Source organism: Camellia sinensis, chromosome 9, assembly GCF_055761805.1.
Source record: "Camellia sinensis isolate YWXY chromosome 9, ASM5576180v1, whole genome shotgun sequence".
Lineage (NCBI taxonomy): Eukaryota > Viridiplantae > Streptophyta > Magnoliopsida > Ericales > Theaceae > Camellia > Camellia sinensis.
The window spans coordinates 158042606-158068099 of NC_138969.1; the positions used below are offsets into that span (position 1 = coordinate 158042606).

The following is a 25494-nucleotide window of genomic DNA, read 5'->3' on the forward strand; positions in this document are numbered from 1 at the left end:
GCACTGGCCATCACTTCACTCAGACCAATACATACTCCCTGTTGGTGGAGAGAAAATTGGATTTGCGAACTAAAACAAAAATTAAAAAAGGAGAGATTAATAGATATAAATCTAAATTGTTTTCTTTATCATTGTATCCTATGTTATTTTGTTCACACTTATAATGTCTTTTATATGTGCCTAAGTGATGGACACTTGTGTATACCAATTGTCCGAAGCATTTCCGGGTCTAGAAAGATCTGACATGTCAGTGTCAACAAGGACATGCCACCCTCTTAGAAGTGTGTATGTGCTTCTTAGATCACTACTACAATTTACATTGCCTATGCTACGCTATTAATTAAGATAAACAGTCATGATATCCATACTAATTTAAAACAACACCAAGAATGTAAACAATAACAAGTGAAAAAAGAAAAAAGGAAAATGTTGCCAACATATATTTTTTCTGCAATAAGTCAACCAAATGTTGCCAAAACAAGAGAAACCTATTTGTCAGCCATGTCTTCAGAGATACTCATCAAGCCCAGTGCAAACAAGAAAATAAGATCCACAAAGTAGAATTTAAAGGTCAAAAGCCTCACTTGTCTTCTGCTAGCATTAGGGTCTTTTAGCCCTCGTGATAAAATTGGAATGATTAAAGGTAGAACTCTTTCCCCAAGCTTTCTAACAAGCTCACCAAGTGATCATCCAGCAACCTGAAAATACAAGAGCAACTGAATTTATTATTTGGGACTGTACAAAACCCTATCATAGCTTAGAAAACACTACAAGAAGAATAGCGGACCTGTCTCCTTTCAGGGGATGATGATGCAAGAGAAGTAATTAAAGTATTCATCAAAACTGGCATTATTTCCTTCAGAGTCTTGGGAGTATTTGCAACTATAGTCTTCCACACATGTAATGCAGCCTGCACGAGAGAGAGAGAGAGAGAGAGAGAGAGAGAGAGGAACACACTTACAGTCTACATGTCCAAAAACCAAAAGGCAGCAAAATATTAACAAACAAAGCAATCCATTATATTGACAGCAGCATTACCTGGCGCACTATTAAGCTCACATCAGTTCGAACCATGTATAATGCAGCAAGAACTTCATTACGCTTTTCTCTTCCGAGAACCTCAATAATAGCACGCCCTTGTGCCTCAGTACTTGCTCCTTCATCATCACTACCACCCTCAAGAAGTGCTTTTCCAGAGGTTCCAGCAACCTAGAAGAAACAGACCATGTCGAGGAAAAAACAAGAAGAAATTCCACAAAGCTAACTTTGAAAAGGACGAGCAGCATATACCTTGAACAAGAGATCACCCAACAATTCTACAGAACTTTGTCGTATACGCCAGCTATCACTGAAAATACCATCCTCTACAGCTGGAAGGAGCAGGGGTAAAGATCTGACATGAACACAAAAAAGTGAAAACATAGCTATCTGGTTCCTCAAATTGTCAAACATGAGGGACCCACTTCTATTTTGAATAATTCAATAACTTGCATACTTGCTGAGATCACTTATCATATCGAATAACCCATGAACCCTCTTAAGTTTCAACCAAATCATCTTGCATTCATGCCTTTGAACTGATGCATTTATTTATTACTTGTCAGGTTCATCAAATCCTATGCTAATTCACTCACCAAAGCATATGCCATAACTAACATTTTTACTGTTTTGACAAAGAAATTGGACTGCACCTAGAGAGGTGGCTAACTTTTTAAAAGAAAAAAAAAACCTTGCATTTACAAAGCCGAAACACTTGCACTTTTAACTGCGACCTTCGTGTCTTAACACCAACTAATCATCAGGAACCAAGGTTTCCTTTGCTTCATATATCTCTAGACCCAAACAATATAGTTGTTCACTAAATGACACATGCAGTCGTGCAGCATTTGATGGTTCCATATTATTTATCTATTTTTTCCAAGCAAGGATGACAAAATAGTAAAAAAAGCCTGTCACTATCCTAAGTTTTTGATCCCTCAAATAACCGAGTTCCAAAAAATGAGTTCCCAGCATATGTCTACACAACCTATCAATCTTTCTTCAAATGAAAGGACAAATCTCGAAACCCCACACAAGCAAACAAACACATAAACTCTCTTCAAAGAGAATAGCAACAAAATTAAGGCTTCAAGCATGCCAAGTAGAAACCAAAACTTTTTTTTTTCCTATTCCTATGCTACAATAAATAAGAAGCAACAAATTTAAACATCTGATCTCTAAGTTGTAATCCAACACAGGGATCAACAACGTTCAAAAAAAAAAAACACTTACGCTACTTCTCTTAGAATAGGGGCCCTTTTTTTAGGGGAGTCCCCTATATCTGATAGTCCGCAAGCACATATTAGAGAAATGTTCAAATGTCCCATCACCCAAAACATATATAAATCAAGAGTCTTACTTGAGACCCATAAAGTCACCCACAATTACGTGGCACGCATTCTGACAAAGGTATTTAATTTTACAGGAATAAACAGAATCCATGTAGCAATCCACATCATTGTGGTAAATTTAAGGTTGAGATTTTAGGGATTTCAAGCTTTTTCTCAATTCTAAATTGTTTATTAGAAAAAACAAAACAACCCAAATATACCCAAAATAGATCATTTTCATTGCATTCCTCTTAAAATATAGTTAGCAGAACCTAGAAGTCCTTCAAATGTCGTGAATGTCATATCGCCAGTCTTAAACCGTTGTTCTCTGTATGAGAAATGAAGAGAAATATATATAAATATATTAAAAAAATTCAATCTTCAATTAAAGAGAGGCAAGATCATGTCCATGAATCAAAAGTCCTAACAAATCATATACGAAAAATTCATATACATGGGTAAGAGTACGAGTGTATTACCGTTTTCGAGAAGAATCAGCCTGCGAAGAAAGAAAATTCATGAGAAAACAATGCTTCTAAAAAGCAATCAAACTTTAATAAACAAATAACAGAGAAATCGATATATATATATATATATTTATATGTATAGAGAGATCAAGAGCTTACCATATTCGGGGGACTAAGAGCCCTAATGGAAAGAGGGTTTGCTGAATGGGGGAGTGGGAGAGAGGCCCTTCTAGGTTAAGCGTTCTTCTAAGGTGGGGGGAGCATTAATTTGGTACGCTTGGGCGTTGGTTTGCTCGTTGTGGAACTCTACTCCCAATGTAGCAATTGATTAGGTTTCTTTTAATTTCAAACTTAAACTTGAAATAATTTAAAGGGAAAAATTATTTGTTGATTTTGGGGCGTGACGTGACTATGTCCTAGGCTAATCATAAATTTTTATATCTCTTTATATTTCTCAACCACTTAATATAAAATCATAGACTTCATCTCTTTTATCAATTACAATTATGTAGACCTCCACGTGGCGCTGCCTCTAGACCAACCAATAACTTCTCATTTAAAGATGTCATTATCAGTCTCGTTTTGATAATTCAAATTTTTATTTTGTAAATCTCTCCATCTATATCATTTATAGAAAAAAAAATTAATTTGATAACTGTAATTTTTTTTTTTTTTTTTGTCATACTTATCTTTGAAAAAAATGAACGATGAATAAATTATTTAAGATAGACCATTAATTTTTTAAAGATGAACATTATAAAATGAAATTTACTATGATTATACATAAAATGCCCTCTACAAAATGAACGGTTTAAATTGTTAAAATAAGACTTATGATAGGTCTTACTGGCCTTCAAATTCAAATTTAAACTTAAGAGACGGCTAATAATGCAAAAGTACTAGATATTCAAAAAAATATTACCGAGAAAATATAATCAATAATCTATATTTCATAGGTGAGGCTCACATCTTAATAATTTCAAATTTATACCACATACTCACTTTTGAAATAAAATTAAGAATAAATTTTCATAATGCATAGCATTTTTGGTTTGGAATCTAAGGTTGAACATATGTACTTTTTTATAGTTAACAATAGGGGTGTCACAGATCGAATTGGTCCATTTTAAAGTAAACCAGAAGCTGAACCATTTTTTACAGTTTCAAAAAAATTAGAACTATAATCGAACCGTCAACCTGTGAAATCAGGCCAAAACCAAACCATAGAAAGTAGTTTTGGTTCGGTTCAGTTCAATAAATGCAATAAAAAAGCACTAAGCCTATGTAACTGAGTATGCCCTTTCAAATTGTCCCTATTGTAATGGAAATTCTTTAATTCAAGATGTAATTTATATAGTTTGTACTCTTTATCAGCTGGGTATTTAGATTTATATAGTTTGAACTAAGATGCATATATCAACATGAAACGAAAACGCGTCAATTTGTCTAATTAGATCATAAGACTTCATCTAACTATCAAACAAAGAATTAGACAAAAAATGCTAACTAGAATAGAACTTTATCTTTTGTCTAATTAGATCATAACACTTCTAATTAGCAAAGAATGAAACAAAAAAGCTAACTAGAATCGAATTTATAACAGCAAAATACAAATGAAATCAAGCACAACATTACTTTAATTACCTAACATTGAGAATGCGAGGCTCGAGAAAATCATGTATGATTGGAGGCAATCGAATAGGGAATCCAGATCATGAGGTGTTGTTCAAAATAGAGATATAATGGCGAGAAAATATTGAGGTCGGAGATTGGAATTTGCACCATGGACAACTAATAATCACTAGTAAGAAGAGAAGAGAAGAGACATCCACAATCAGATTGCTGAAGTAGAAAGTGCAGAAGGTGTGAAAGTGGGTGGGTCGATTTGGGGGTGGGTTTGCTTGAAGGTATGCGAAAAAAACCCTAGAGGCCGAAATTGGGGGAATAGAGATAGAGATTCAAAGATACACACAGAGAGAGAGAGAGAGAGAGAGAGAGAGCGAAATATGAAGGACATACTTGGGGTAGTGCTCCAATGGTGGATCGTAATGTGAGATAAGAAGAGAATGGTTGCTGGTTTGCGATGGTGACATCAATGGCGGTGGTGGTTGTCGAGGCAATGGTGAGCGGCGGTGGCCATGCGATGATGTGCGACGATGGACGATTAACGGACACTATGTGGTCCTGTGCGACATTAAGATGAGCAACGGTGGCTTCGACATTGATGCTCTACATATTTGAGCCCTTGCCGGTGGGATGGGAGTGATTCTGAGTCGCACAAAGATAGAAGATGCAGATGGAGAGAGAGTTGAGCGTGAAAATGAAAAGAAAAATCAGAGGCACCAAGATATCATAAAATTTGGGGATTTTGGGCACCAAGGGCTTGACAAAAAGGAGGGTTTATTTATTTTTTTTTATTTTTTATTTTTTATTTTTTGTCTATTAGCGACCGCACAACAAAGGCTATGGCCCAAAAAAAAAAAAACTATCTTTTTTTTCTCTTTTTGATTCAGTAATTGTCGTCACAAAAAGTGACTATTGGCGACAAGATATTAATCGTTGTAAAAAATTACTTTTTGCGACGAATAATTATGCTGTCGCAAAAGGTTCTATGTCATATACCAATTTTTCTAGTAGTATAATAAGTAATTTTTTATTTTTTCACCCAATTTTTTTTTTTAGTTTTTTAGAAAAAGAAAATTTGAAACTAGTTTCTGAAAATAAAACCAAATATATTGAAATTGATAATCTAACCACATTCTTTGAAAAAATTTAAATTATCTCGAATTAACCATCTCAACTTAAGAATATGATTGGGTTTGATGATTTCATTTTGTGATCTAATTCAATGATCACTTTAATTTTAACTAGAATATTTAAAACTCTTTCAAAAGTTATAATAAAAACACAAACCACTAAATCACTTCATCTTACTAGCAAAACTTTTACCAACGAATAACGTTATCGTCGCTAAATATTTAACTCTTTGCCCACGCCAACTTGTCGTCGCCAAAAGTAATCACACTAATAGCAACGCTCATTGTGTTGCTAAAAAATAAGTCTCGTAGCTAAAATTTTTGAAATTTTGGCGCCAACCAATAATTTTGGCGGTTAGTGAATGTTATGGCTTTTTAGCAACGATAGTAAATTGCGTCGCTAAAGGATTACTTTTACCAACGAAATTCATCAGTGTGTTGCCAAAAATATACTTTTACCTATGAAAAACTGATGTCGTCGCCAAAAGTAGTCGCCAAAAGTGCAATTTCTTGTAGTGAATTTAGGGCCACATACATTATATATTAAACATTTGCATATACACACACAGCATTATATATACACACAACATTATTATACATATCCACACAGCATTATATATATACACACACATTCACCTGCATATATGACACATCATATTTGAAATTTATCATAAATCCTTGAGCTTTTCAACTTTGGGGATTTAGTTAAACCATTCTCTTAATAAATAAAGTTAATGGGTGAACTTAACCATGCTAGCAAAGCAAAGTAGCTCAAATTAGATAACCCAAATCTAGAATTTTTCATAACACACGCCTACAAGTTAATCACACAATTATAAGCTCAGAGGTCGGAATATGAGAAATAACATTAAGAAAGGGTTCATCATTGTCGTTACTGGATTTGAACACTCTGTCATTCTTTCTCTTCAATAATCTGTCAAAACCATGGCAAAGGTTTAAAAATAAAAACAAAATAATATTAAAATGACGCATTTTTATTTTAAACTACACAATTATGTCATTTTGCTTCAACTTTAAACATGGATGGTTGGATTAGAAAAACAAGATCTGCAGAAGATCATGTTCCGTCGATACCACCTCAATACACCTGACCTTGAGCCATTTGAATTTTGAAGCACCATGGAAACACCATGGTATGCACTTTAACTAGCAGCCTCACTACACACAAATAAACCAACAACAAGAACTTGTAAAGAATCATTAAGTAAAAAAATAAAATCCAAAATGAAACTATAGAAAGTTATAAACAATTAAAATTAGAGAAAAAAAAGACAAGATAATCACTGGAAATTCCACATCATGAATTTATGATGAAAGTAAATTTGAGTTTCTCACTCAAATCACCATCTCTAATACATATAAATATATACCAACACCAAGAGTTGGCAAAAGGATCATTATTCCAATTAGTTAGCTACATGAATTATGCAGAAGATTGTTTTTATGATGAGTAAATAGCAATTCTGGCTTTCCACAGCCACCGACTACTCTCGACACTCTTAGGAATTTTGTTTGAAGGGGTCATTCAATTCCCCTCCCCCCCTCCCCAAGTTAGAATTATATCAAACTAACCTCAAATAGATGAAATTATTCATAAAATAAAAATTCTTTCAACTCAATGGGGTCACAGTACACCAAGCGCGGCCCCTGAAATTATTTCAGCTCAATGGGATCACAGTAGAGTAGTTAGTCATCTATCAAGCATCAAATTTAATTTTGAACTTTCACATGAATGATTGACAAATCAAGGCGATTATCTTTGCTTATTCATAGTGAAAATGTAGATATTCCACTATCCATTGTCTTCAAAAACAAAAATCCAACTGACAAAACCTTATTTAATTATCTTTTCTATTCTGCAGTTTAGATGGTAAGAGCAACAAATTCTTTTCCAAAAAGATTTAATTTCCAACCAAAGAGGAACAAGTCCTACAAGTAAAAACCTTAATCAAATCCTTTCATACAACTTCGAACTTTAAGGTTTCAAATTCCCATGAGAATTGCTAAGAAAACAAAGGAATATGAACCAAATAAATTTTACTCAAACGAATCTTCATCAATCTTCAACGAGTGAAAAAACTAATTTCTCCCAAGTAATACTAAAGTTTTCAATCACTTTTTTCAGCAACCGACATACCCAAGGAGGCCACATTTAAATACCCAAACAGTAACCCCCTCCTCCCAAAAAAAAAAAACTTAAATCCAAGTACTTAAATTCCTACATCTCCTCATCAACCAAGTAATGCATCCACAGTTCTACATATAACATAAAATCAAAACATAGAAGGAAAAAAAATGAACAAATAAAGATTAACCACGCAGGTAGGGGTGGAATAAGTCTAGGTTGCAAGGTGTGTACATAAAAAAAATTTGTGTTAGTTTGGTACATGAAGAGAAGTATGTCATGAAGAGAAAAATAAATAAATCTAACAAGCATTTAAAAAAAAAAAAAAAAAAGAGAGTAAGTTTTGAACTATTAATTGGATCCCAAATTATTAAAGTTTTAAGAATTTTATTGATTGATATAAACAAGTAAATAAAAAGCAAAAAATAAAAGGTAGGGACAACACTTAGAATTCTTATAATGAATGCCAAAACTAATCAGCAGAAATTGTGGGCAACACAAGAAGAAAAAAAATGCATAGATGTGATGTGACAAAATACACAAACTTTAAAATAAGCAATGCATAAGTAGTTGAATTGACCACAAATGGCAATAACATAAGATTAAACAGACAAAGAACTTAAGAGCAGTAGTTTGATTAACCATATATCTCAATAACACTATCTCTTAAACACCATTAGCTCCATTACCCCTTGAAGAAAACAGCGCAAAAAAATAAAAAACTGGAAAACATAATTGTTGAATTGAAGATCGATATTGCTAAACTAAGTAAAGAACAAAACAAACAATATGTTTGGGTAATCTAACAAATAACATACAGATCAAATAAAAAAGGTTGATTGAGAGAGAGAAATAGAACTGAGACCTTTTCCAAGGATCGCGTTGGCATTTGGCGGAGATGAAGCGCTAGAGAGATGTGTGAGCTTCAAACAAAACAAGCAATCACAGAAGTGGAAACCTTAGAAATCAAAATCAAAGAGATAAGAGAGAAGAAACTGAATTAATCAAATAAATTCAATAGTGTTGCTCTATTTTTTCATGCATATCTGAATAATTTAATCGAATAAGGGATGTAATTCAAGGCTCTCATATTCCCAAACTCCAAATAGATATGCAAACACCAAATTAATCAACTAAAGACTGAAAAAATAGATATGCAAGCAACAATATATACCGAATTAATCGAATGAAGAACCTGATTCAAAATCAAAGAGAGATGAGAGATGAAAACCCTAGAAATCAAATCAAAATCAATTCAACAAGGGAAACTTAATTGGTAAATTATGGAAACAAATCAACTGATCTCCTATACCTTTATTAACTTATGTAGATTAGACTTCAAACCAAATCAAGGACCCAGATACCTTTATTAAATCCAATTGACATAGGTCAATGAACATATAATCCAGTATGATAGCATCCCATTATTTCTTGCCCTCAAATGATAAGTATTTATAAGTATGCTTATGTAGATTAGACTCAAAACCAAATAGAGGACCCAGATACCTTCATTAAGTCCCATTGACACAGGTCAATGAACATATAATCTAGTAGACGACAACATCACATTATTTCTTGCCCTCATATGATAAATTTACAATACTCAAATGTTAGGTGAAAATGATGACTTATCTGGCCCGAAAGTGGCAAATTCTTGCTCAATCCAACTTGAATTTGGAGTTTCTGTGTAAAAATCAACACAAACCCTATACCAAGTGTGAAAAATCAACACAACATTAACTCAAATTAAACAACAAAAATCATATAAAACCCTAGGGCAAGTATAAGAAATGGAGAAATAGAGGAAGGGAGAGAGAGAGAGAGAGAGGGAGGGAGGGAGACCGAGATGCACAGAGAGGGAAAGAGAGCTCTATCGACAAATAGAGATAGAGACTGAGAGCGACAAAGAGGGATAGAGACCGAGAGAGACAAAGAGAGACCGAGATGCACAGAGAGAGAGAAAGAGAGCTCCATCGACAGATAGAGATAGAGACTGAGAGCGACAAAGAGGGATAGAGACCGAGAGCGACAGAGCGAGAGAAACATACATGTGATTAAGTGGCCTGGTGCTTTACAGGTGGCGGTGGCGGTGGCGATGTGCGACGGTCTCTCTTGCCAGTGGCCAATGATGGTGGTGAGCGGGGTGAGGCTTGGTAATATCGAAAGAGAGCAAAATTTGTTTGAGACAGTATATATCATGTGAGTGTGTGTGAGAGACAGATATCAGGCACCAAATTATATTGGTTTCCCTCTAAAAAACAAAATTTGAACTTTTAGCGACTATTTCACATTTTAGTCGCCAAATAGTACTGAACAACGACAACCAGTTTTGCAGCCAAAAGATTATGTATTAGCAACTAATATATTGGTAGCCAAAAGTATCTTTTGGCGACTAAACTATATTCTTGTCGGCAAATCAGCTTGTTCTGCGACTAAACTTAGAATTAGTAGCGTAAAATATTAACTTTTGGCGACTAATTGTTTTTTAGTCGCCTATAACTATATATTTCGCGACTAAATTTTTTTTTAGTTGCCAAAAAAAAATATATGTCGACTAAATTAAAATGGTAGCCAAAATTTGAACCTTTGGCGACTAAAAAAAAAATTAGTCGCCAAAAATTGGCGACTAAATTTGTTTTGGTCACCAGTTTGATGTCATGTGTGCTAAAGACTTTTAATGACACTTTGATGTCATAATAGACACTATTTGTAACACTATCAAGTGCCATTAAAAAAAAGACTTAGTGGCACTTCACTGAAATTTGTAAGTGCCATTACACCATCAAGGCTAAAGACTTTCAGTGACACTTTGATATCATGGTAGACACTATTTGTGACGCTATCAAGTGCCATTAAAGAAAACTTGCAATCTAAAAAATGTCACTGTATGGATTTTTAATGGCGCTTGTTATGCCATAATTGATATTTTCAACAACTTCATAAATGCCACTAAATCCAATCATTTGTCACATTAAATGGATATAAGTGTCATTGGAACTTATTCTAATGACACTTTGCAAAGCTACTACCACTACTACAAAATGCCACTTTAGTGTTCTTTTCATTGACACTTTTAAAAGCCACAACTAAGCATGCGTAAATGCCTATAAAAATTGAATTGATTTTATAAAAAAATTGAATATTAATTGTCGCATCCTATATTAATTTGACATTCATTCATTCTGTAATATTTTCATAATAATAAACAAATATTATCACCATAGGATCATCACATCAAAAACAAAAAAAATTCAAACCAAAAAAGAACATCAAAAAACATACAAATTTACTTTTTATAATTTTAAATATAAACAAAAAAGTTACAATTTATTCAAAATCTTGATACAAAACTCATAAATTAATATAATATATGTGATGTTATTCAAAATCATATTTTACATATTAATACCCAAAATGATCAAATTAAAAGAAAATATATGCAATGAAAATGAGGATGAGCGTCATGAAATTAATTAGTGTGTTTGGTTTTAGTTTTTTTAATTTAGTTTTCTTAAAATTAAGTTTTTTGCTTTTCATATTTTTAGTGAATATTTTTAAAATTTTCAATATTTTTTTTTTTTAGTTTTTTAGATGCACCTTACTTAGATGTATTTAAATAGTAAAATATTTGTAAAAAAATATTTTAAAAAATTAATAAATACATAAAAATATGAAAAATTTATTGAATTTTTGTATTTTTGATATTTAATGAATTTTTTAAAGATTTTTTTTTATAAATATTATACATTTTAAGTATATTTATCTTAGATGTGTCTAAAAAATTTAAAAATTACATAAAATATTAAAAAATCAATGAAAATAAAAAATAAAATATTGAAAATAAAAAAATAAATTTTTTTGAAAAGTGAATTTTAAAAATTAAAACTAAACAGAGTAAATGGTATTATTAGGGCTAGGAATAGATTGTGTGAGTAAATACATAGGTTGAGAGTTTGTTGGTGAGATGAGATGGTAAACTTTAACCCGCACGGGTTGGTTTGGGTTTATACTTTATACAATTGGATGGTTTGATGGGTTTTTTTTTTTTTTTTTTGATAAATTATATTGACTTTTCGAGAAAATATAAGGTAGTGTTTGATTTAGTCTTAGAATTATAATTTGACAATGAAATTGTATTTTGAGTTTGTGAGTTGTTAAATCATGATTTAAAAAGAGAAAATTTATTTGGTTATGCATTCTAAAAAGAGTTTTGAATAGAGTTTTAAAATTTTTAAATAGGTTTTGAAATGAGAAAAGTTATTTGATTATGAGTTTTAAAAAAAGTTTTTAAAACTTAATTCAAAAATTTATAACTCATAACCAAATCTGCAAATTCAAAATTTAAAAACTCTACTCTGCCAAACATGTATTGGAATTTGTATTCAAATACGGCCTTGGAATCAATTTTTAAAAATTTAAATCAAACATAGCATTCAAATATAAGGGTGGAATTATGATTTGAAACTTAAACCAAACAAAGCCTAAGTTGCTTCACAATATTAATAAAATTATCAAAAATGTTTCAGGCCCCCTTTTCCCCACCCCCTTTGACCCCCTCTCTCTCTCATTGGTTATATTTTCTTTTTCTTTTTCTTTTTCTTTTTTTCCTGTTCCTTCAATCACCGCCCACCACGTGTGTGTGGGGTGGTGGGGGTAGTGATTGGAGTGGGTCTCTATCATGGCTCTAAAATTATATTGATCTCACTTTTAATAAGACTAAAATAATCAAAACTAATTCATATAATGTTAAGATATAAGAATAAATTAGAAAAAAAATTAGCATTTCAATGTAAAAGTTATGATAAAATCATTTTTTCATCTATTAAACAAATGAATTAGTGATGAAAAGAGATTAAAACCTCGTTTGGCATGCAATAGTTTTAACTTAAAAGTCAAAACGTTATTAAAAAAATCAAAAAATCTATAACCAATACCAAAAAGTCAAAAATTCTATTTTCTCTCTACTTTTTGTACATTTTTTCGTAAAAAAATCAAAAGGTCATTCCAAACATATTAGTATTTTTTACTTCATATTTTAGTCAAAAAATTAAAAAAATTACCAAAATAGGATGTTTCCAAACGAGATTTTAAGTGTTATGTAAATTAATATTTTAAAAAAAAAAACTAAATATTAGTTTTGTCAAAGTAACTTATTATAGGTCAATGTAATTTGACTTTTTTTAAGGATAAATTATAAATACACCACTTGAGATTTATTTAAAATACAGATTGTTCTATGTAGTTTAAAAAATTACAAATATTTTTTTATTAGAATTTTTTATTTAACAGAATTAATAAAAAAAAAATAAAATTTATAATTATTCTTTTATAAAATAATAAAATTATATGAATTATTAATTGAAATATATTTATTATATTATTAAAAATTAAGAACTGACTTGATAATTTATTAATAATTGCTCTTATATTAGTGGTCTCAGTCACCACTACTTTTAGAAACAAACTGAATAAGTGTATTTGTGATGTAAAACGACATCGTTTATATGACTATCCTTCGTTAGCGCCGTAATTAACGGACTAAACTTTTGAAACAACGCCGTTTCCAAGGTCCCACAATTAGCAATCAAAAAGAATCTTCTAATCCCATTGTCTTGTTTCACACTCTGCAACCCACTTCAAGCGCTCTCTCTCTCTCTCTCTCTCTCTCTCTCTCTCTCCATGCATATATACACAATCACATATCCATTTTAGCCCTGTACAAGACTCATTTTTCTGTTCCTCTAGTCTAGGTTTCATTTTTTTATTTACCTTCTTGTTGTGGGAGAGGCAAAAAGTGGGAGAGTGATGAGGGTTCCATTGGGGCCAGTGATAGGGAGGTACCCTACAGCCAATGGAAGAGATGGGCAGTTGGATGGGATCATAAGGCACAACAGAAAATGCAGAGATGTTCCCTTTCTTCTTCTCTTTATTGCCTTTTGGGTGGCAATGATTGTTAACTCTAGCTTTGGGTTCAATCAAGGTAACCCACTAAGGTAATCTAAACAACCAATCATGTAATTTGGATGCTGAGACACATATTTCACTGATTTATCTTATTCTCCAAGATGGGTTCTTAATGGTTTCTTTAAATTTTGATTTCAATTTGCTTGTTGTGTACTTTCCCTGCTGAGTATCAGCTATTTGAAGAAGTGATTGATTCAAAAATTGTAATCTTGAATGAATGAGATTAGTAGTAGATGACTGCAACTGAATTTTACTGAGGATATTTGAAACTAGTTGCTGAAATTCTTTGGATAGCAGTGTATTTCTAGTGTGGATTAAAAAACCTAAGGGTAGGGAAAAGTGTTAGGGATGATTTGAACTTGATTGGCAAGGTTTAGGGGATGAAAAAGGGTATGTTCTATCCCTGTCAATAGCAATCTGAGAAGGGTTATCGAAGTCTGTCTGAGAATAAAGAAACCAAGAGCTTACCCTCGCAAGAGTTAAGCAATTCTCACACAAAACATAGGATAAATTACGCTGATAGTTCTTGTATTTTTGTCTGTGTCATTTTGGTCCCTGAAATCTCAATAGGCTTGATTTTGATCCTGAATTTATAATTTTGTATCAATTCAATCCAATTACTTATAATTATTAGTATTTTTTAACAAAAATTATGCATATAAGTGACATATATCATACTTTAGAGGCAAAATTATAAACTGTTTCAACTCGGTAAGTTAACTTTAACCAATTCAGTGATCATTTTTTTGTCAAAAAACACGAATGACATTACAAATTGGACCAAATTGATGCAAAATCTAAAATTAAAGGTCAAAATTGAGTCAATTGAAAGCGTAGGGACCAAAATGACACAAGAGGCAAAATATAGGGACTACCGGTGTAATTTACCCCAAAACATAATATCAACTCTCCATTAAATCATTGAGATTACGCATGTATTTATTTATTAGTTTTTATTTTATTTGTTTATTTTTTTGCACAAGGTAAGATGTTAGAGAGTTAGTAGTTAGATTACTACGAAGGCCGATGTCTCTCCATAGACTCAAACTTGAAACCTCACGCTAGCACCTAAGTGCCCTCTTAGCACCACTTGGGCTATAACTCGGTCTGTATTTATTTACAAGGACTAGGATTTCAATTTAGAAACTAACAATATTTGGTAACTAGAAATCTTCTAGATCAGGTAGCACTCCAAATAAAATTCACATAACATTACTTGACCCAAGTTATGACTCATGGACTATGACTACTACTCACTATCCAAAAATTATTGAATACCAAAAAAACCCTTGATACAAAACTAATAAAACATAATAAATTTGATTAGCAGAATAAAACTCGTACAGATAATAAAACATGAGTCAAAAAAGACTCATGACTTAATTATTTGAGGTTCCAGATGAGCCCTGGTCTTGATGGCAACCAAATTCATATTTTTTTCACGTCTTGAATTTGTTTCAACTCAACTTCATCAAGTATGATGTGGCTGTGCTTGTCTTGATCAACATCCTTTCAAACACCTCGCCACCAAATTGTTTGAGGTTCCAAACGAGCCCCAGTCTTGATGGCAACTAAATTCATATGTTTTCACATCTTGAATTTGTTTAAACTCAACTTCATCAAGTATGATGTGGCTATGCTCGTCTTGATCAACATCCTTTCAAACACCTCACCACTAAAGTTATATATATAATTTTTCACAAAAGCATGCAAGCTTAAGGTAAGGTTCTACATCCAACATAAGAATTTCTACCTCCTTGGGCTCTAGTAAACCCTCTGTTCCATGTTAAATCCGATGTCTAATGGGAGGAATGTAAACTACTTTCTTATGCTCTGGGATGTCCCTTGTAATCAATCTCCCAATCTGATATATATTCATATACATGCATATATTTATTATGTGTGATCTTTTGTTAAAAGTATTTTTATTTTCATTTCGTACATATTAAATATCTATATATTTCTCTAGGCTAACACATGGTTTAGACTACAAAGGAAATGTATGTGGTGACAAGCATGCAAACCCTGATCTTCGTGGACTAGAAGTCAGATATTGGGTAAATCCCAACCAGGTTTATCAAAGTGGATTAAAGAAGAGCCAATTCAAACTAGAGGATGCTAGAAGCATCTGCTTGAAGAACTGTCCCGTTGCATCAGAGGATACTCTCAAATGGGTTTGTGATTATCCAGAGGGAGATATTCACTTGTCAATAAAGGAATGGGTTCACCGGAATTATGATTACTTCGACTTCCTTACCCCAGAAATGAGAAATGCTTCATTACAACTTCAAGGTCCCTGTTACCCTATCATTTTCCCAACTGTAAATGGTAAGTGGTAGTAAAACTTGTTATATTTTCACTAGGGCTTTCTTATGAAAGTTGATAATGTTGATAGGTGCATCTAAGAGTCACCTTTGTCGAGGGGAAGGCTCAAAGCTGTATCACAATTGTGCTTTTGTTTTCTTATGTTTATTTTAAGTGTCTAGTATGATAATAGAGGAAAATTTTCTCTATGTTTAATATTTTTTTGACCCCTTTAGTCAATTATTCATCAAGTTTCTGGTCTTTTTTATTTTTTTATTTTTATTAATTTGATGATAGGCTTATTTCGTAGTGTCAAACTACTTGTTAGATTTTCCATTTACTCTTTTATTTTTTTCAGTCTTCTGGAGCTGCCAATTTATTGCACGTGCATCAAATGTGTCTCTGAACCAGTGGCACCAGATGGGAGGAGTAACTGTCAGTGAAGACATTTTAATAGATAAATCTATTCAGGAATTTATCAATTCTAGATCATCTGTCTTGAAGGTTAGGGAGTGTGAACCTCATGATTAGATGGGCCTGTGAACTTTTATTCTTATTTTTTTCTGTCAAATATGACGAATGCTTGCATTTGTGAAAAGAAATTTCTTTAAAAACATTTTCCTGCAAATTACATCTAGCAAGTCCCCACTCTATAGAAAAAAAAATGATAATTACTCTGTTAGGGTGCTTCGAAGAATGTTAATGCGTTTGCGGAAAAATAAAAAAAAAAAAGAGAATGGAAAAAGTCATTTGATGAATTATTTTCACTGAAAAATTCTTGTGGAATGTTTTTTAACGAATTATGTACAATTTGAAATTTGGAGGAAACATATTGCTTGCTATCTATGTTGTTGATTAATACTAGAAAGCTTGCTCTATGGTCTTCATATTTACTGAACCTATAAAGGCCTAGACAATTACTTCCACGAATTCTTCTAGCTCAAATATACAAGTAATATTAAAATGCCAGTTCAAAAGGGCCACAATATTCTACTTTCAAATTCTCTGCCTCGAGGAATTTCTGTGATGGGCCAGTCAATAAACTCCAAAATATCTATGTCATGTAGTGCAGTGGCGAATACAGTATTTCATTTGATCCTTGATGCATCTGTTTCTATGACTTCTCACCGAGTCATGTTATGTTACATATAATATACATTTTTTAATTTCTTATAGTTTGAGATTTTTTTGATCTACTTGTTTTTGCAGAGGTACGTTGCTGATATTGGAAAAGCATGGCCAGTCCTGATTGTTTGTGGAGGGATCATACCGCTTTTCTTTTCTGTGATCTGGCTGTTAATGATCCGTCATTTTGTTTCTGGGATGACTTGGATAACAGTTTTCTTCTTTAATGTTCTTATAATATTGGTCACTATGTTCTACTACTTAAAAGGTTAGTTCAATGTTTTGTTGCCTGTGCTAATATTTATCTTAAATACCAGTACTGCATTAGTTTCTCAAAGGACTTTAGTTATTCTACGATTGCAGTTGATAATGTGGAAATATCGTTCAAATTGTAAAATATGCATCATCCTGCAGAATATGACGCAATGCAATCTTTTACTCAATATGCTTGTAAAAGCACATGTTATAAGTTTTTCATGCCAAAGAACAATTCTCCATGATGGTATAAATTTGTCACATATTTCACTGATTTTCCTACGCTGATATTTCCTTTTCAAATTTTATTTGTAATTCCATTAAAATATACCACACTCTCAATTAAACATTAGAAAACCTCAACCATAACTATAGGTGCCTTGACCAATTGCCTACCGTTAGGAAATCGACAATTCCTAACCAAGATCGGTGAGACATAAAATAGCAAGTAAGAAAAATAAAACTACTCGAATCAATCACACATATACAAGAATACAAGGATTTACATACTTTAGAATAGAGCTACGTCCACAGTCACTGTAGTTTCACTATGATCAGAAAACAATTAAAACTCTCTTACACAATACAAAAAGCAGCCCTCATCTATATAAAGCATAGAAATTAGGCCCGAGCCCTCGAATGGATCAAGTGCCTAGTGACCAACACTTATCAGGGTCCACAATACCTAACAGTAACGTCCTCATCCCTAGTAGTACTGATATTGTCTACTTTGAGCTAGGCCCTTACTGCTTCAAAACACACCGTTTCTTGGATGGATGTGAACTCAATTATTATTTTTTTGAGAAGTGTAAACCGACTTATGTATCCTAGATGAAATTATAAATAATGCTAAATAAAGTAAATCTTACAATTCACAATTCAATACTATTCATGATTTGACAACAATGCTTAGGTACATTACATATATCAAATGAACTCTGTTTTTGCAGAGATTCCCATTAGGTCTTCTATTCTATCCAAGCTTGTTAAACCACATGCCTTGTTATTGCTTTAGCAGTCACAAAAGATACCGAGCTAACTTGTCATTTATAACTTGTTTTCTTGTAGCTGGATGGATTGGAAATGATGCTATCTCCCCGATCATTGGTGAACATGATCCTTACTATCATTTATCAGGGAGGGTGGGTGCCATTTCAATAACAAAGCTCTTTTAACAAGAGGATTCCAATTTATTTGATGTTATTGAGTGTTTTCTCTTCAGGAGAAAAATCATCTCCAAGCTGTTGCAGCTCTTATGACCATTGTAATGGTTATCAGTGTCCTCTCATCAATTGCCATTGTCCGGCGCATCCTTATGGCGACATCTGTGTTGAAGGCAAGTATAAAGAAAAAGTGGCTTGCTAAGAATGTCTAATATTCTTAACCTAAGAAAACACAGATGCATGACACGATACGGACACAAAAAAATTTCAAAAATACAGGACACGACACGACACGTGGTAGACAAGTGCAAAACATATAATTTTATATATTTATTATATGCCTTGTATTTAAATGTTGTATATCTATTTTCATCAGATTAATCAATCTTGGGTATGCTACTTCAGTGAAATAAAAAATAACAATAGGGACACCGCTGTCCCCTATCATGTCTCAGTGTGTTCCCAACATGTCCATCGTGTGTCCCCATCGTGTCACTTCCTCCAACATGTCAACGTGTCCGTGTCGGACATGTGTTGGACACCGGTACATGAGTTCCAGATAGGTGTCCGTGCTTCATAGTTCTTGACTTCTAGATACTGAGTACAGTTTATCAAACAACATAGTTTCATTGGAAGATGACATTGTCCACTATTCGATAATATGGAAATCCATAATTGATCAGATTATAGAAAACAACATATTGGGCATTACATTTAAATTTATTAGGAAAAACAATGAGTAATAGTCTACTTCTGAGAAAAATGAGTCACAACACAATACTTAGTGTTCTACACAAGTTGATTTTCACAATTCATTTGAGCTAATTTCAAATACATTACAAATCCGTGAAATTTTGAGGAGTTTGTTAGGTTTTATCCATCACAGCAATCTCAATCATGTTTGACCTTTAAAATATTTTCTTGTTCAATTATTTCAGCAAATTTCGTAACATTATACATCATTGATGTTATATATCAGAAGAGACTTGATTCGCCCACCTTTGTATTTATTCAGCACTTTGTGTTACTCTCTTCAAGCATGAGTCTAGTCTGTGCCAGTCTACCATTATAGTCCGCCTTCAAATGTGCTTAGTAATTAATAAAGATTCAGAGTTGCTATGTCTCTGTGTGTGTGTGTGTGTGCGCGCGCGCGCACGCGTGGTCTAGAACAACTAAATGTCTATTAGTTGCATTCAAGGATCAAAAAATTGTTTTGGTCAACTTCGAAACGGAAACGTTTCAGAAATATATGGAAAATGGCATAAGAATTTGGAAACATAAATAAATATTTCGAAACAAAAACTAAAGCTACCATACATGTTAATACATTCTTAACAACTAAATAGTTGAATATGATGAGGTCTATATATTCATAATACAAAAGGTTTAATGGCTTAGTTGGGATGGGGGGTTTCATTGTAAGAAAAAATATTAGAAAGCACAAAATTGTAGTAGCATTACGGCTGAGAAAAGAAAGAAAAAAAATGTACTAGCGGTAATCTTGTGAAGAAAAAAGTACTTTACGTTAGCTCCTCTTCTCCTTCTCTCCCCTTCTCCTTTCTAGTTTCTCACATTCTGTAATAAATTAATTTTTTTTATTTTTTCAAATCTTTTCCTTTGACAAAAAAATGAATTTTGAAATGACCATTGTTGGATATTCCTAATAGGTGTTGAAAAAACTTGTTACTTCGTTATTTTTTATAGTGTTGCAGCACGCTTTAGTGGAAACATTGGAGAATTTCTGTATTCTACTAATGTTTTTTGTGGTTTCTTAGGAAACAGAAACATATCGTCTGTTTCAATGGAAATGAAACGAAATTTCATTCCTTGGCAAAGTTTAAGTTCTGATTGAGTAGTGTAAGATGAACTATGCAAACCATACACATTCTTACATATCACTCAATTTATATGCAGGTTGCTTCTAAAGTCATAGGAGAAGTTCAGGCTGTAATTGTTTTCCCTGTTGTACCATATACCATTCTGGCAATCTTTTACATGATCTGGTTTTCTGCCTGTATCTACATTTACAGCTCTGGTCAAGTTGTCCAGAACAACTGCAAGTCAAACTGTTGTGCTTATGATCTTGGCTCAAAGAGAGTAAGCTGTGATCACTGCTGTGGTTATAGCATCCACTGCACTCCTCATGTAGGGCTTGCCATTGCATTCCACCTCTTCGGGTGGTATTGGGCCACACAATTTTTTATAGCATGTTCTTCTACTGTCATCGCTGGATCAGTCGCTTCTTATTATTGGGCTCATGGTGAGCCACTGGTAAGCTTCTACACGACTTATCTGAACACCAGAAACACATTATGTGTGTAAAGTTGACTTGATTTCATAGTGTGCTAACTATGGATCAGACGATTAGAGTGCATTAAATTGACAAAATCATACTCTTATCATTTTTATTTTTTATTTTTTTCTTTTTTCTTTTGGGTCAATTTCACTTTTATCCCATAAACAATCAACATTTTTTCTATTATCCCTAAACTATCGATTTCATCTATTTAGTCCAAAGGTTTCTAAATTTCGTTGATGCAGTCCAAAGCCTACTTTGATGATCAAAAAGGTCATTTCAAAATTTAAACAATTTAACCATACAACCAAAACACCCATCAAATTGGTTGTGGTGTGTTGTTTGTTCAAAATAGTAAGAAAAATGAATGCTTGGTTGTATGGTTTAAGTTGTTCAAATTTTGAACGACCCTTTTACCCACCACATCAAGCTTCAACAGTTACTGATTTGTACAATCGTCTCCAATTGGACCACATAAACTGAAATTAGAAACTTTAGGAACTAAATAGATGAAATTGATAGTTTTAGGATTAAAAGAAAAAAATAGTGATAGGGGACAAATGTGAAATTAACCCTTTTTTCTTTTTTGATAAAATTGGAGTTATGTGCTAACAATGGATCAAACGATCAGAGTGCATTAAATTGACAAAAATCAGAGAATTTTTTTTTTTTATGACAAAATTGGAGTTATCAACCACTCTATTCATTTCATGTTTATAACACATCCAAGGACTTGAATATTGTATGCAGAAAGAAATTTCATTTCTTCCGGTCTTCTCATCAATGAAGCGGCTCATGCGGTATAGTCTAGGATCTGTGGCTATTGGCTCTCTGATTGTTTCCCTCATTGAGTCATCACGCTGGATACTCAAGTCAATCCGCAGGAAATTAAAATTTGCTAGTGCCAGATCTGAAAACTGGTTTGGAAATGCAGCATCTTTTTCTTCTCATTGCAGCCTCGCATGTATTGAGTGGACCATCAAGTCTCTGAATCGCAATGCTTACATAATGGTAAGTTGGTTTATCTTGGAAATATAGTTGTCACCTTTGAAGCCTATATAACAAGATTTGATTCTAAATTTGAGTTTGATCATAGCACTAAAATCAAAATTTAATTCTATCGAACTCAAATGAGAGTTTCACTCAATTATGTGTCAGCTAATATTTTAAAAGTATTTGATCTATGAAACATGTACACCCTTTCTTTGAGGTCATGTACTGGTATCTGACATGTGTTGGACATAGACATGCACTGGACACATGTTGGACTGTTGGAAGAATCCCATTTTTTTCAGTCAGACACGAGGGGTCACAGAGTGTCCAATTTTTATTATTTTATTATTAATTTTTTTTATTGGAGTAGCATACCCAAAATTGAGGAATGTGATGAGAATAAATATTTGGGAGATTTATTAGGAAATCATATTTTAAGTATTTATATCCCAATTAGTCTATAACATATTCTTGTATTCCGATAAGTCTTATTATTTAGACATTTGATCCACCAAATCCTGATTCTCATATTTAAAGTATTTTATGAACAATTTTACTATTACAGATATTTTTTTAACGGTTAGCAACTTGGTTATGTGAATATTCATATTTTACAATGTGAATATTCATATTGACGTGTGAATGTTCACATTGACGGTGTGAATGTTCAGACCCAAAATACGCATAATAATATTCACATTGATAGTGTGAATGTTCACAATATTATTATTAGGAGTATTTTAGTAACTATGTAACCCATAGAACTTAATGGAACATAAAAAAATAATTTAGATTAAATGAAACATAACCAGGTGAAGAGGGATTTATGAATAAGTGCCCACAAATATTTAACATAGAATAAATATAGTATTCAAATATATGACATAATACACACGTAAATGATTATCTGTTTTGCACATGTCCCTCACATGTCATGTCCTGTATTATTTTCAAAATGGTGTGTATGTGTTTCCGTGTTTGTGCTTTCTAGCATCTGATGATATTCCTGAATTACTTCTCATGTTTCTTACAGATTGCTATAACAGGTAAAAGCTTCTTTACTGCTTCTGCAATTGCAACAGAGTTAATCAGAAATAATGTTCTTCGGATAGGGAAGGTGAATGTGATTGGAGATGTGATTCTCTTCCTTGGGAAATTGTGTGTGAGCCTTTCAAGTGCCATATTTGCATTCCTCATGTTGGATAGTCATAAATACAAATCTGCCCACAACAAGGTCTCCTCGCCGTTGTTTCCAGTGCTAGTAAGTTCTCAATGGTTTGAATTACAATTCTTTGAATTACAATATTATATTTTGTGCAATTATATATAAAATTATGAAGGCATTACATATAATATCGGAGTTTATATGCAAAAATATATTGTTGTTGATACTATTTTCACATTCCATCTCCAACTAGAAATGATGTATGACTATGGTTTCCTTTTTGTGCCAACACTATGGTTGTGTTTGGTTTATGCATTTGGAAAGAGAAAGAAAAAAAGTAAGTGAAATATAAATAAAATATAATTACATTTAACCAATATTTCCTCTACATTTACATTTCCATTTCCCTTTCCTTTTCCAAATCTATGAACCAAACATAACATATATGAATTGGTTTCTTGGTAATATTTGGAATACTTGTACATGCAACATTTGATGCCACTTTGTATTTTTAGACCATTTAGATACGGTTGAGTTTTCGTTTTCAATTTTCTATTTTCATTTTTCACAAAACTCCAGAACTTTTTGGGTTATTTACACCAAAACCCCCTCAACTATTAACACATATCACTTTACCATCCTCGAACCCATACATTTTGATCCCCTCAACTTTAAAAATGTGACTTTCACCCTCTCAGGACCACCTCCAAAAGGGGTTTATTTGTATGATTTTATATCTGAAGGGGTCAATATGTATACATTCATAGATGAAGAGGGTAAAGTGAAATTCATTAATAGTTGAGAGGATCTTAGTGTAATTAACCCAAAGTTTTTTAGCAAACGATTTTCTAAAATAGCTTTCAACAAGAAGAAAAAAAATTAAACAACCCACTTTTTTAGAAAACACCAAAAATTTGTTTTTGCACAAATATGAAAGTGATGTGAACACAACCTATCTTTCAAATTTTTCTTTGTTTTGTTTTCAAAAATATAGAAAACAAAAACAAAACCAATAAAACACAACTAAACGATTGTTATTGTGCCTTTTAAAGCATTTTCATCTCAACTTCCAGAACATGACCTCGTTGCAAACAATGTAATCACCGAGGTGATTATGATTATGATTATGATTATGGTTTAATTAATTTAAGAATTTGCAGTTTAAGATGTTATGACTCTGAAATTCAAATTCTCCATGACTTCCAACATTCTACTTCTATTTTTGTAGCAACTAATATTAAATTATATACCTGATAAATGTTTTCGTGCACATAGGTATGTTGGACTCTGAGCTATGTCGTGGCAACCCTTTTTTTCGCGGTGGTAGAGATGTCTATTGACACTATAATCCTTTCATTCTGTCAAGATTCTGAGGAGCATCAAGGCACTGCACAGTATGCTCCTCCTCTTCTTGTTGAAACTTTGAACGATCAAAATGAGATGCAGAGACTCGCTCAGTGACCCTCCACCTATACATATAATATTATTTTTATATATTTTAAAATTTTCAGGTTCTGATTTCCTGGTTTTTGGTCTCCTCCAATTTACTATCTTTTTCTTTTTTTCTTTTTCCTATGTATATGATGATATTTTATAGATAGCAAACAGGGTCTTTATGAATTCACAATGTACTCTTCTCCATACATCCTCAACTATTGTATTACAGCAAAATGGGATCAGATCAAATGATCTTTCGTGATTGTAGTTTTTTTTATTTTTTGGAAGAAATCTGTAGTATGCACCTTTAAAAAAAGGCACACGATAAGAAATGCCACGCTATTTTGTGGTGTTAGTTATGTTATCTTGTAATAAAAGTTACGAATGAGCAAATTTATGTTGTACATTCTAAAGTGAATGAATGTTGCGATTATATTACAAGCAGTGTGATGTAATTATTACAATCCATTTATGATGAGAAATTGCTACAAACTAATTTAGTGAAAAAAATTAGGGTAAATAATTAGTAGGGTTTAATAGTTAGACTTAATTCTCAGTGAAGTTTTATCAATTCGTCATTGAAATTAGTCTTAGTAAAATGATCGTTAAAAATGATTTTTTTTATATTTTCTAAATATGTTGTTAAATTAACAATTAGTGACATTTTTCTTTGACAATTTTTTTAAATTGTTGCTAAAATGTACAATTAGTAACGTTTTATGTGACAAATTTTTTGAACTGTCATTGAAAATTGATAATTAATAACTTTTTTTAATAATGTTTGATAAAAATGTCGTTAATTATCACAATACCTATTGAATAATAAATGTACTTTGCATGGAAGTCTCTCAAAAATGATATGTTGTAATGCTTGCTTTTGCACATATGAGAAAATCACTCTCTACGGACAAAAGGTCTTGACAATGTGAGCTCTATTGCCCGATTGCCTTATCTGGGGATTACATATTTTATTTAAAAAATTAAAAAATCATTATAAGTTGTTATATCATTCTCTCTATTTTTCTATATATTTTTTTGTAGAAAGTGTAAAAAT

At 32.4% G+C, this 25494-nt stretch overlaps 1 protein-coding gene and 1 long non-coding RNA gene across 3 annotated transcripts; one reads left to right on the forward strand and one right to left on the reverse strand.

Moving 5' to 3' along the window:
• Window positions 1-1077: 1077 nt before the first annotated feature.
• On the reverse strand, window positions 1078-1370 carry LOC145798817 (uncharacterized). Its single transcript, XR_014340500.1, has 2 exons — window positions 1291-1370; window positions 1078-1209 (listed from the first exon to the last, which is right to left on the reverse strand). It is a non-coding gene; the product is annotated as an uncharacterized LOC145798817 (long non-coding RNA).
• Window positions 1371-13317: 11947 nt separating this feature from the next.
• LOC114287004 (choline transporter protein 1) lies at window positions 13318-24833 on the forward strand. Of its 2 annotated transcripts, none has more exons than XM_028230248.2 (10): window positions 13318-13731; window positions 15672-16030; window positions 16365-16510; window positions 17216-17399; window positions 18455-18528; window positions 18609-18722; window positions 20464-20820; window positions 21596-21856; window positions 22872-23099; window positions 24279-24833. In XM_028230248.2, exons 1-10 carry the CDS (start codon window positions 13544-13546, stop codon window positions 24462-24464), a joined length of 2097 nt encoding a protein of 698 aa, XP_028086049.2. In that variant the 5' UTR covers window positions 13318-13543; the 3' UTR covers window positions 24465-24833. The 2 variants fall into 2 exon arrangements, with proteins under 2 accessions (XP_028086049.2, XP_028086058.2); XM_028230257.2 differs by having other exon boundaries at window positions 13345-13718; window positions 15689-16030.
• Window positions 24834-25494: the final 661 nt, after the last annotated feature.

Excerpts from the sequence above, each read along its gene's own strand:
- LOC114287004 (XM_028230248.2), top strand. The coding sequence starts at position 13,544 with ATGAGGGTTCCATTGGGGCCAGTGATAGGGAGGTACCCTACAGCCAAT. Across the intron at positions 20,821-21,595 it reads GGGCTCATGGTGAGCCACTG|AAAGAAATTTCATTTCTTCC; the intron begins GTAAGCTTCTAC and ends TATTGTATGCAG. Across the intron at positions 21,857-22,871 it reads ATCGCAATGCTTACATAATG|ATTGCTATAACAGGTAAAAG; the intron begins GTAAGTTGGTTT and ends TGTTTCTTACAG.